We start from the raw sequence: 12,642 nt of genomic DNA, 5'->3' as shown, positions 1-12,642 counted from the left end.
TTCCACGCACATGCGTGGCCGACGCGCACGCGTCACTCTCAAGTTTTACTCCCCCACGCGTGCGCCTGGCCGACGCGTACGCATCAATGCACTAATGCGAATGCCTAGTAGAAAATCTCGAGAGTTGCATGGGTACTGTGCTGGTTTTGTGTGAGGAGCACAAAACGCACCCACGCGTACGCATGGGCGATGTGCACGCGTCACTCTGCTTTTCTGACTTCCACGCGTACGCGTGACCCTATTTTCAGCAAAAAGAGATTTTTTAGTATTTAAAACCAAATTTCAGACTTCTAAGCTTCCACTCTCATCCTTTAAGTCCTAAATCTTTGTAGTATACCTAGTAATGAAAAGAAGTTAGGATATGTGGTAACTTGTGGATGAAGTAAAGTGAAAATCAATGATGAATGATGAGTAATGATGATTGTATGAATTGCTGAGGGTGATGGTGGAAGTGCGGTGTATAGTGTGAGCCGGATGGTTGTGATAAGAATTGAATTATGGCTGAATATGTATATGTATATGATTAATTGTTGAATGTGGTAAAGGAATAGTGATGGAAAATGTTGAATGTGATGTGTGACCTCGGGTAGTAGGCAGTGGCGTTGTCTACCTGCTCCGGGTATGAGATGGAGAAGGAGGATTATAATAAACGAGTTTAATTATGGAGTTGAAATGAATGTATGTTTGAGATGACTGGGTAGTAGCAAGGGTTGTGATTCGTCCCACTTGCTCCGAGTCAGAGATTGTGATGCTTGGGTAGTAACGGCAGTAGTGGTGATTCCACTCGCTCCAGGTTGAGCTTTTAAACACCTGCATGGGTAGATGCAGTGGCATTGATCCACTTGCTCCGGGATGTAGTGAGATATATCTGCCTGGGTATATGCATTGACATTGATTCCAATTGCTCCGGGTTTGGTTTGCAACCCCTGGGGTAGATGCAGTGGTTAGCCACCACTTACTCCCAGTCGAGGTTGATTTGAGATTTGTGTAATTATCTGAGTTTCAGATTTTCTTGGGTAGATACAGTGGGTCGGCTCTACTTGCTCCAGGTTGAGATCCGAGATTCTGTTGATCCTATGTCGTAAGTGTGGTCGAACACTGTGAAAGTTCCGGATGAGCTCGCCCCCGTGGATAAACACCAGTATGGGTGTTGTGTGATTATGATTATGACTGTGAATAACTCGAGTTGGGGATGCACGACAGAAGGACAGTCCAATGGTTAGCTACCAGGACTTGTTGGGTTGGCTTTATAACCGACAGATGAGACTCATCAGCCATAGGGCAGGCATACATCATTTGCATATGTTTGAATTGTTTGGGTTTACCTTTTTGCTTTGGATTGCTATATCATATATGCTATGCTACCTGACTGTACGCTATCTATTCTACTTCTACCTTAACTGTGTATTATTTGTCTGTATTGATTGTGTTTGTACAACTAAGAGGTCCCTCATGCTGTTGTCGGTTGACGCTGAGGGCTGTTCTTGTTGGAATGGAATAATGATATGAATAATTCAAAATGATGATTATTGAATGATCTAATTTGAGTTCCCTAGGTAGACGCAATGGAGTGATTTCACTTGCTCCAAGTAGAAAATGAGATAATTTGAGATCCTTAGGTAGACGCAGTAAAGTGATTTCACTTGCTCCAGGTGAGGATATAAAGTAATGATATAGAATTGTTGAGACAGAATAACTGGTGATAGGTTTTGTTTATGATTCTGATTCTGATTCGTTAGAGAGTTAGGAAGTTGAGAAGCATGAGAAAGTTGAATTAGCTTTAGCATTCCCTTAGACAGTTGCCTATTTATGGATTAGTGAGAACATAGGGTGAATGTTTGGTGAAAGGAAGTTTAGGATGCTTACTGAGTTTTAATTACAATGCATTGTATTTATTTGGCACTTTTACCGTACTGGAACCCATGGATCGGGGGTTTTCATTCCGTATATATCTCCTGTTTTTCAGATACAGGTCCAAGTACTCAGAAGTGAGCTGTGGTTCATCTGAGAGATGGCGAAGATCTTTATATTCTCTACTTTATATTTTGCTTAGAATCTCTCCACCTTTATTTTGAAAAGCTTATATTATCTACTGAATTCTTTTGAACTTGCCTATAGAGGCTTTCATGTTTTATTTGGGAGAGATTAGGAGGTACTGATGTCATCTACTTTTATACTGTATCCTAGCCGGCCTACACTTCGCGGGTCGCGACTAGTGACTATTTACTTATGTTATATATATCCATATATTGTCCTTCTGTTACTCTTCTTTATTCCTTTATTTTTATATCGTTTTCGACTTCACGCTTTATCTTTTAGTTGTCGATGCGTGAGTGATACGACTTCGCGATTTTATTTTACCCAATTTCAGGCTTCTCGTTTAATACTTGCTTTCAATCCTAATTATAATTATGTATTATAATCCACCTGAGAGTCGTACCACCTTATTATCATTGACTTATGACTCGAGTATAAGGATTTGAATATTAGGGTGTTACACAACCTATCTCCCGAGGAGCTTGACACCCCAAAGACAACCTTAGGGCATAGTGACGAAGAAGATCAAGCAGTGGACTTAGAGTTGCTCCAGTCACACTAGCCTGAGGACCCGCCAGCTGGAGATGAAGATTCATAGAGTTTTGCTTTCTCCTGACCATCTTGAGTGCACGGTGGACCGTGCAGAATTCAACTGTGGGGGAGGATTGGATCAACATTGGGGTGTAATATTCTTTTTCCAAACACCTTAACTTTTAAATTTTTTTACTATTATGATATTTTTTTAGATTACTTTTAGTTATTTTGATGTTACTTCTATGAATGCTCTTTTAGTTATTTGCATTTTGCTTGGTTTATATATAATTTAGAACTTTATTTGCATAATTTATTTAGCTTGATTTGAAAATATATCTTTTTGTTTTAGTTGTAATTGGATAAATGTGAACAATAGGATTGAGGTATTTTCTCTATATGCATGTGATGATTTGGAATAATAGAAAATAGAAAAAGAACCTAGAATTTTAATTTTCATCCAACCATTTTTTGAAAAAAAAATTAAGCTTTAGGCTACTTGGTTAGAATAATAAATTTTTAAAAAAGTTTTTCAGAAAATCTCATTGAGTTAAATCTTTTCATTGAATTTGCTTAAAAAAATTGTGGAACATAGATTTGTGCTTGAATACATAACCAAGTGGGATTTAAGTCCCTTAATGTGTGGTTGCATTATTTTAACTATTATTTTATTCTTGTATGTGTTATTTTTTCTATAGTTACAATATTTGACTTGTTTGATTCTTTATGTCCATTATTTCATGTATATATGCATTTATATGATTGAAGCCATTGTTCATATAAGCTCACTTATCCAAATAGTCTTACCCTTCTTACCTACCATTGTTAGTCAATTTGAACTTTATTGATCCCCTTTATTCTTAATTTTAGCACAACACTATCCCTTAGCAAAAAATCATAATTGTCCTAATTTGATTTTTGGTTAGCTTAGACTAGTAGGTGAATGCATTATCTAAGTGTGGAGAAAAAAAGATAAATATTGGTAAATAAAAATGTGTGTTTTGGGTTTATTGAAAATTTTTAGAAATTGGATACATATTCATGCATTAAGTACTTGAACCATATGTGTTTATCTTTTGGGAAAAAAAAGTATATATTATGTAAATATTCAAGAAAAAAAAGAGAAACAAAAAAGGAGATAAATAATACCCCAAAGAAAAATTTTAGAAATATATGCATATATGATGTATATTGAAAAGAATGCATAGTGTGTGTGAAAAGTGAGTCATGGGTAGCTAGATTCATGAAGTAGGATCAAGTAGGTTATTTTAGGTTACGTAGAGGTTTAAACTAATCAATGATTCAAATTTCTAGTCTATCTGATCATATACATCCTTACCTCTACCCTAACCCCAGTGCAACCCTTTAAAGTCCTCATGGTATTTGTATGCATACATTGAATATTTATTGATTGTTAGAAGAAGAACAAGTTTTATAAAGCAAGGTTAGAAAAGAATTGTGTGAATCAACCTTATACACTAGAGCAATTTGACGGTGAACACTTCCAGTAAGGGATCAATTGCTTGATTCTATGTTCCACCTATCATGAAATATTATCTTACAAGTTTGTTATATTTTTAGAACTCAAATTGATTAATAGGAATGAATTGATTACTATATTGTTTTTGACCCTCTATGTTTATATGTGTTCTTAAAAATTGATTTATTTTTAACTAAGTGGAAGGAAGACAGAAGTAGGTAGAATTAGGTAGAGTAGTTGAATGAATATAGATAACTTGCTTTAATAAGTGTTGACATCTCTTGATCTTATCTTCTTAATATTTAGCCTGAGAACATGTTATTATCTGAGTGTGGGAAGTAAATAAATTCATATTTTATGATGATTTTTGGGTTGAAAATAGTAAAATTATCAATTTAACTTACACTTATTTATTATAATTGCATGATTTTGTGAATTTTCTCCTGTACTTAATTGTTAGTGAACGAGTTCAGATGGACAAAGACCCTAAGGCAATGAGAGCAGTATCATTAGAAGAATGCAACATTAGAGCGAAGGGGCGGCAGTTGAATTTTTTGTTACGGCAAAAGGGACTGTTCGAGATAGTATAACATCTAATATTTAATGAACCATTATTAGCATTGCATTTCCTTGCACAGGTGTATTTATTAGTATAAATTTAAATACGGGTGTTCAATATTTGCTTCGACTTGAAATTCAACTCAGACGCGAAACATTTTTTTGGTTTAGATTTGTTCTTTTTACATGGTATCATTTTCACGTAAGATTCGAGTTATTTTTCGAGAAAATATGACCCGATACTCGAAGTCATATTTTTATATATCAAATCAATATGTTTTACACTAGTTTATTTCTAATTAATTTAGAATCGGATTCAAATATTTAAAATAGATCTAATAAAATACTTGGGTCTAATTTGAGTCTAATTATATTCAACATGACTTGGCCCATGTACACTCGTAATTTTAAAAATAAGAGTAAGACAAAAATGTGCATTATAATAAATTTTAAGGTGATTATAAAAATAACTCAAACAAAGAGATTTTTGTAATTTATCATGCTTTATTAAAATAATTTCGAAAGATGTTATTGATAAAATAATCTCTTAAAAGTTAATAATTTTGACAAAAATGACCAACCATCAACTAAATTGGATGATATTAATATTAAAAACCAACTTGATTAACAAAAAATTATATAATTACAAAAGTTACCATATTTTAAATTTTTATAAAATCCCCAATTTTAATTTTTTAAAAGCCATAATCTACTAATTCATCTCCTTTTTTCTCATTAAAACTCTCATCTTCAAAGATCCTCCTCCTCCTCCTTCTCCTCCTGGATTCATCAATTTCTACAAACATTTACACCAATGAAAAACTAGCCTACGATCTCCACTCTCCAATGCTTTGTCTCTTTTCTCTCTGTCACAACACCATTTTTGACGGTGTCGACCTCCTATGTTTCACATTATGGTGTTGTCCTCCTCGGCTTCTCTTTATGAAGGCATCCTCTGCTTGTTCTTTCCCACCATGACATTTACAACTAATAAATTAAAAACATAAAATTTAGAGAGAGAGAGAGAGAGAGAGAGAGAGAGAGAGAGAGAGAGAGAGTATGTGTGTGGATGAAGGAGGGTGATGTCATTGCTAGCTTCTTCCTACTTTTTCAGGAGCTTTTGTTCTACCTTATCCATCGTTACTGTCGTTGCACATTACAAGAAAGACACTGAGTATCGACGAATTTAGCATCTCGAGTTAACGTCAATTTTACCGATGAATTTATGGAGAGTTATGTTGTAAAATTCGTTACGTGAAATTGTTACCAGCGGATTTACTTATCCGATGATAAATTCGTGGATAATATTTTGAGAAAAAAGGTACAGAATAGGCACAAACTTTTTTGTCAGAGTTACCATCGGATTGTTAAGACAATAACACATTAGTTAAGCATTGCATTTTGGTGACACGCAGCTCCGACGGTGAATCCAACAGTAATCATGTTTAAAATTAAGAGTGGAAAGCCTCTCCCCCTTCATTTTGAAAACTCTCTTTCTCTCTCAAACTCTCTTCTCCATTTCTCTCTCTACCCAGTCTAGCCCCCTTTGCCGCTGCTCCAGCACTACCGCTGCTCCAGACACTGCGACCATTCTAGCCCCGCCGTCGCCGGCCCTGCTCTCTCGCCACTTCTATGTTTCTCTCTCTACCTATCCCTTTTGCCACTGCTCTAGATTCAGACACATCCGCACTATCCATCTCCATCACATCTATTTTAGAATTAGAAACAGAATTTCATTAATTTTTAGTGTGTTACCTATTAGTTTTTTATTCTATTAGTGTGAGAAATTTGATTAGTGAGGGTTGTGGCTGTTGAATGATTTTGAGTTAGTTAGAGTGATATATTTTTTTGGGAATCAGGATGTCTGACAATGTTGTTTTAGGAATCATACTTAGTTTGTATGTTTATGTGTGTTAATTGTTAAATTAGAATATCAGAATATACACTGCTTAACTATAATTTATGATTTAGGGTCATGTTAATTTTTGGGCATGTTAATTTAGGATTAAGTTAATTTAGAATTTGTGTTCTTGATTATCATATAATAATTTATGATTTATTCTTACTTATTTGATTATTACTTGTGTTTTGTTTACTTGTTTTTGTTAGATTAAAAAATCATGGGCTATGAGAATATTTTTATTTAATTTTTGATATAAATTCTATTGGTTTGAATAATTGGTTTGTTTGGTGGGTTTGTTTGAATATGTTAAGGTTTAGGATATTATTCAACCCTTGTATGTTGGTTTGGATGAAATCCTTGAAGGGTGGAGAAATCCAAATTTTAGGGGAGATTCTATCAAAATTTTTATAAGATTTTGAGTAAAATTAAAAAATTAAAATTATATTTTTGAAAGTCTTAGAATTATGTTTAGGGTTGATAGATATTTGTGTTAATTATGACATGAATTGGTTACTCCTTAAAATTCTTGTTTGAAGTGTTTTGGGTAATTTATTATAATTATTTGTTATTCATACCTTTTCTCATATTTGATATAATTATTTGTTATTTTTTGAGTTTCTTCTTATGTTATTATTTATTCGTGTTTGTTATGTTATTAATATGCTTACTGTATTGAGTATATTAATATGTTTAGAGTTGGTGAATTTAATTGAGTTTTGATTACTGTTAGTAATATTCACTATGCAGACATGACGACAGGTAGTAGAGGTAGGTCGAGTGGGTCACGTGGTCGTGGTAGAGGACGGGCTTCCATTGAATCTCCAAGGACTACCCAGTCACTGCCCTCTACCCCGACTACCTCGTCGACCCCTGTGATGTCACAGGTGGGTCTAGTAGACCAGCAATTCATCATGATCCTAAACCCAAACTACATGCCTCCTTATGTTATGCTCCTACACATCTAGTGATGACAAAGCCGGCGGTGGGTGTCCACCACCGCCCGTTATCCGACTGAGAATTTGGTTTGATAGCATGCAGGCGTAAGTACATACAATTTTTAATCTTACGTTTGTTAATTTTAAGTTTATGCATTTTTAAGTATTTGTTAATATTAGGTTTTTTCTCTGCTAGGTTTGCACAAAACCCCAGTGCTTGCACACAGGAGATCTCCGACGTTATTAAGTCGATGTATGACCACCCGTGGCCACCTTACACACAGATCCCAACTTAGACCAGAGATCAATGATTTTAGAAGTGGGCAGTAAGAACCCAATAATGTTGAATTAATTAACTGTATTTGAACTGTATTTTATTCCGACTAACTAATGTTGGTGAATCACTTTGTGCGGTTGAAATTCATATGGGATGCGGAGCATAATCTCATGATCAGGAAGATCTAAGACCACCAGACAGCTAAATATTTTCAGCATATATTGAGCAATGTTCGTAAGGAGTGCGACTACCTAACGTCCTGGATCTGTCCAGCCATCAAGAAGGAACTGGAGGCCTATTTTACTCATAGTGAGGGGTTCAAGCATCACTGTCTAACGAACGTCACTAACAGGGCTTCGCTCATGGTCGTCGAAGTATACATATGGGTCAACGACCTTCATGAAGATGAAGAGCATAGTGGTAAAAATTTTGTCATTCTTTAATATTTTAGTAGTTACTTGAATTAGTTGTTTAATTTGTTCATTTATTTTATTGGTTGATATATTACTTTGTAATCTAAGTCGTTGGACCGTGAGGTAACACTGGTGAAGACCCTTAAGTATACCCATACTTTGAAGACCAACAAGGAGAGATTTACAGACGAGCAGTCAGTAGCCCATTATGTGAGTTTGAATTAATCCTAAGTTTCAAATTTATTTGGTTTAAAGTCAATTATTCTACTGTTATCCTAATCACGATGTGTGTGACACAGGATGATTACACGCAGAGGTTGGAGGCTGTGACCCAGCAAACTCAGCCGCCTAGTGGGAACGATGAAACTAACTTTGAGACCTCAGTGGTAGATCCTGATAGGATTTGGTACGAGATTGTCTCTGAACCCCCAAGAATCGCTGCTTCAGGTTGGCGTCGTACATCGCCAATGGTCTTCTCTCCTCTGCATTAGCGTCTTCCTCTGCCTCTACCTCTGCCACCAGCCCTCCCTAAGAAGTTGTCAACTTAAAGGAGGAGGTGCAGAAGCTAACATAGGAGCTTCACCAACAAGCGGGGCAGTTTGAGCAGAGTTACAACGATCTTTTTGCACGTGTGGGAGGAGTCGTTGCCATCAGCTCAGACTTGATAAAGAAGTTGGAGCAGCTCGATCGGTTGTGAAAACAGATGGAGGAGTACAACCAATAGATATGTGCTAGAGCTAACGGTGCTGGAGCCTGGAGGTAGTGGCATTGCTGGTTCCAGCAGCCTACCTCAGCAGGGGAACCACAATGACGACAACGACGATTATCAGAATTTGTAGGAGTTTCTTTTTTTATCTACTTCATTGTATTCTACTTCTGTGATATTTTATGGTATTCAGACCATTTATTTTTAATAAAATAATTTATGGATTTATGCTAATTTTATATTTCTGCTAACAATTTTGTTAATAAAAATTTTAATTTGGCTACTAATTATAACTTAACTTTGCCCAAAAAAAATAAAAAAATATTATTCGACAGTAACTTGGTGCCTAAGCACGTGAAATGGCACCAATAAGCAGTTTTTGGGAAAAAAACTGACAAAAAATCCACAATTAATTAGCATCGGATAAAAAAAATCCGTTAGTAAATAATTTTCAGTGACGTTTATACCATCAACTTCAGGACAACAGTAAATCCGACAGTAACTTTGTTACCGACAAAATTATTTGATAAATATGATGGTACTTAACTTTTTCTTGTAATGGCAGCCATTGTCGAGTCATGGTGCTGCTATTATGACCTTGCTGGTGTAGTTTAGCCAACTATCACCTCAATTTGGGAAAAACCCTAAAATTTGAGTAAAAAGTGAAACGTTACTATACCTCTAATTCTAATGTTGAAAGTAGAAGGAGAAAGATTGAAATAAGAGTAGAATGAGTTGGATTTAAATTTGAATTTATTATTATGTTGTTTGTTTATAGAAACACGATGAGTAAGAAGATACTTCTTAAAATTATAATAATAACTGTTGGGGCTTTTTTCATAATAATTGTCGGAGCTTTTATAACTATAATCATTTTTGTTTGTCATGTCATTTTTTTTGTTAGTCAGGTCAGCGTTTAACGTTAATGTCATTTAAATTAATTGATAGTTGGTCACTTTTGTCAAAATTAATAATCTTTTATAAAGACTATTTTATCAATAACATTTTTTGGAACTATTTTTTTGTGTATGAATCTTTCGAGTATTGATTTAATAATTATCTCAAAATCAATAATTAAATCTTTTAGAAGAAAATATATGATTTATATTTAATAGAATGCTAATATTTCTGCTTTTAACTCATTTTAAATTTACTTCTTTTTATGTAACAAAAATAATTTACTTCTTTTTCAGTATAGTTGTTGATATAATTGATAAATATAAAGATTTTGCTAAGAATATGTTTTAAATAATTTTAATATAAAAATATTTTATTAATAAATAAAATATTTAAATTTGTTTTGGTAATGTATCATAGTGTAAAATGGTATGTGCATATGAAAAATCAACTACTAAATCAGTAATGTGCACATTAAAGACATATATTATTTAATTATTTTAAATATATATTTTATATTTTAACATATATTTTATATGAGTGATTAATTTAATAACTAATTTTTAGTATATACAATTTAAAAAATTGAAAAGAAATATATTTTTAGTCCAATTATATTATTTAATTATATTAAAAAAATTGAAAAGAATTTGGATTTATTATTATTATGTTGTTTGTTGATAGAAACATGGTGAGTAAAAAGATACTTTTTAAAATTGTAATAACTGTTGGGACTTTTTTTTTTAATAATAATTATTGGAACTTTTGTAACTATAATCATTTTCGTCATATCATTTTTTTTTGCTGGTCAGGCCAGCATTTAACGTTAATGTCATCCAACTCAATTAATAGTTGGTCATTTTTGTTAAAATTAATAATCTTTTATAAGGACTATTTTATCAATAATATTTTTTGGACTATTTTTTTCTGTGCATGAATCTTTTAAGTATTGATTTAATAGTTATCTCAAAATTAATAATTAAATCTTTGAGAAAATGATAAATAAGTTTTTGACTTTTTGATCCATAAACATTTAAATTTTTAAAAATTTAAAAATATATTTAAGTTCCTGACCTTTTCAAAACCTAGACATATTGATCCCTAGGTCTAATTTGTCTCAAATTTTAAGAACTCTTTCACGTGTGCATCCGTATATATATTGGCCAGATCAGTACAACGGAAGTCACCTTCGATTTTTTCATTGAGTCTGACAGATTCAGGTGAACAAAGAGATTAATTTGTCCAGATTTTGAAAATATTAGAGGCTTAAATATATTTTTAAATTCTTGGAGACTTAAATGCCTGTGGACCAAAAAATTAATGACCTATTTATCATTTTCTCTAAATTTAAAAAAAAATATGTGATTTAGACTTAACAAAATGCTAATATTTCTACTTTTAACTCATTTTAAATGTGTTTATAGAAAATTTTTATATACAACACTACTTTTCATATAACAAAATAATTTATTTCTTTTTCAGTATAGTTATTGATATAATTGATAAATATAAAGATTTTACTAAGAATATGTTTTTAAAATTTTTAATATAAAATTGTTTTATTATTAAATAAAATATTTAAATTTGTTTTGCTAATGTATCATAGTGTAAAATGGTACGTGCATATAAAAAATCAATTACTAAATCAGTAATGTGCACATTAAATATATATTATTTAATTTATTTTAAATGCATATTTTATTATTTAACGTATATTTTATGAGTGACTGATTTGATGACTAATTTTTAGTATATGCAATATAATTATTATTAAAAATTATTGAAAATTTTTTTTAATTAAAATAAATTTAATTATATTTTTAGTCCAATAGCTTAGTAGTATATTTTAATAGTTCAATACCTTTAGTTTAATAATTTAATATTATATTTTTAATTAATATTTTTAAATATTATTAATTAATTACTGATAAAAATAATGAATTCTTCTAATCTTTTAGTATTTATTAGAATATTATAATTAGGGAACAAAATCAAAAAAATATCAAAGAAGACTAAAAAAATAATGTAATTTATTAGGATATTATTTCATAACGAGCGTACTCTTAGCGTACTATTAGTTTATATATTAGTAAGAACTTTCATATGAAAAATATAAATAATAAAAATAATACTTTTTTAAATAATTTTTCATTTCTTTCTTAAACTCTTTTTACTATGGTAACAGTATTATTCAAATAAATGTTTTAATTTTTTTAATCAATACACTACAAAATCAACTACGATCTTTTTAAACTTTCACAAAACCCGTCAATATTTACCGCAGTATTCCTAAACAATTACGAGGCAAATCCCAATTATATCAGATCCCAGATTTGTGTTTTATTATACAATAACAAGTTGTCAATTAAAAACTCGTGGTTGAATTAATTCTAGAAAGCTTATACCCTATAAGCAATAATCAACTATAAATACACACACATGCTGCAAGAGAAGGAACTGCAGACACACAAACCAACCAAAAAATCACTGACAATCCCTCTCCCCCCTCCACCCCCACCCCCAAAAAAAGAATGGTGAGCATCCAATCTTCCTACACGGTGACCCCTTCAGAGCCCACACCAGAAGTGAGGCTCTTCTCCCTCTGCGAACAAATCAAGCTTCGCACCCACGCTCCTTCCTTCTACGCCTACAACCCCACTAACTTCGACAAAATCAACATCCACAACCTCAGAGATGCTCTCAGCAAGGCCCTCTCCATCTACTACCCTTTCGCGGGTAGACTCTGCGGGACGCAAGGTGGTAGATGGGAGATCCATTGCAACGCTAAAGGAGCCTTGCTAATTGAAGCTTCCTGCAAAGGGAAGACACTCGAGGATCTTCGAGACTTTGTTCCCAACGGTTTGGTCACTCAGCTCATTCCCAACATCGATTATTCTGCTCCGCT

General features: G+C 32.8%; 1 protein-coding gene across 1 annotated transcript in view; it reads left to right on the top strand.

Moving 5' to 3' along the window:
* Window positions 1-12,182: 12,182 nt before the first annotated feature.
* LOC107494459 (shikimate O-hydroxycinnamoyltransferase) overlaps window positions 12,183-12,642 on the top strand; it is a gene marked incomplete in the record, with an annotated part of 1,531 nt that continues 1,071 nt past the window's right edge. Inside the window, 1 exon segment of the mRNA XM_016115492.3 lies at window positions 12,183-12,642. Coding sequence (XP_015970978.1) covers window positions 12,269-12,642 — 374 coding nt within the window.

This window comes from Arachis duranensis, chromosome 6 (genome assembly GCF_000817695.3).
Source record: "Arachis duranensis cultivar V14167 chromosome 6, aradu.V14167.gnm2.J7QH, whole genome shotgun sequence".
In the NCBI taxonomy this organism is placed as follows: domain Eukaryota; kingdom Viridiplantae; phylum Streptophyta; class Magnoliopsida; order Fabales; family Fabaceae; genus Arachis; species Arachis duranensis.
This window is presented reverse-complemented; position numbering and strand designations above follow the sequence as displayed.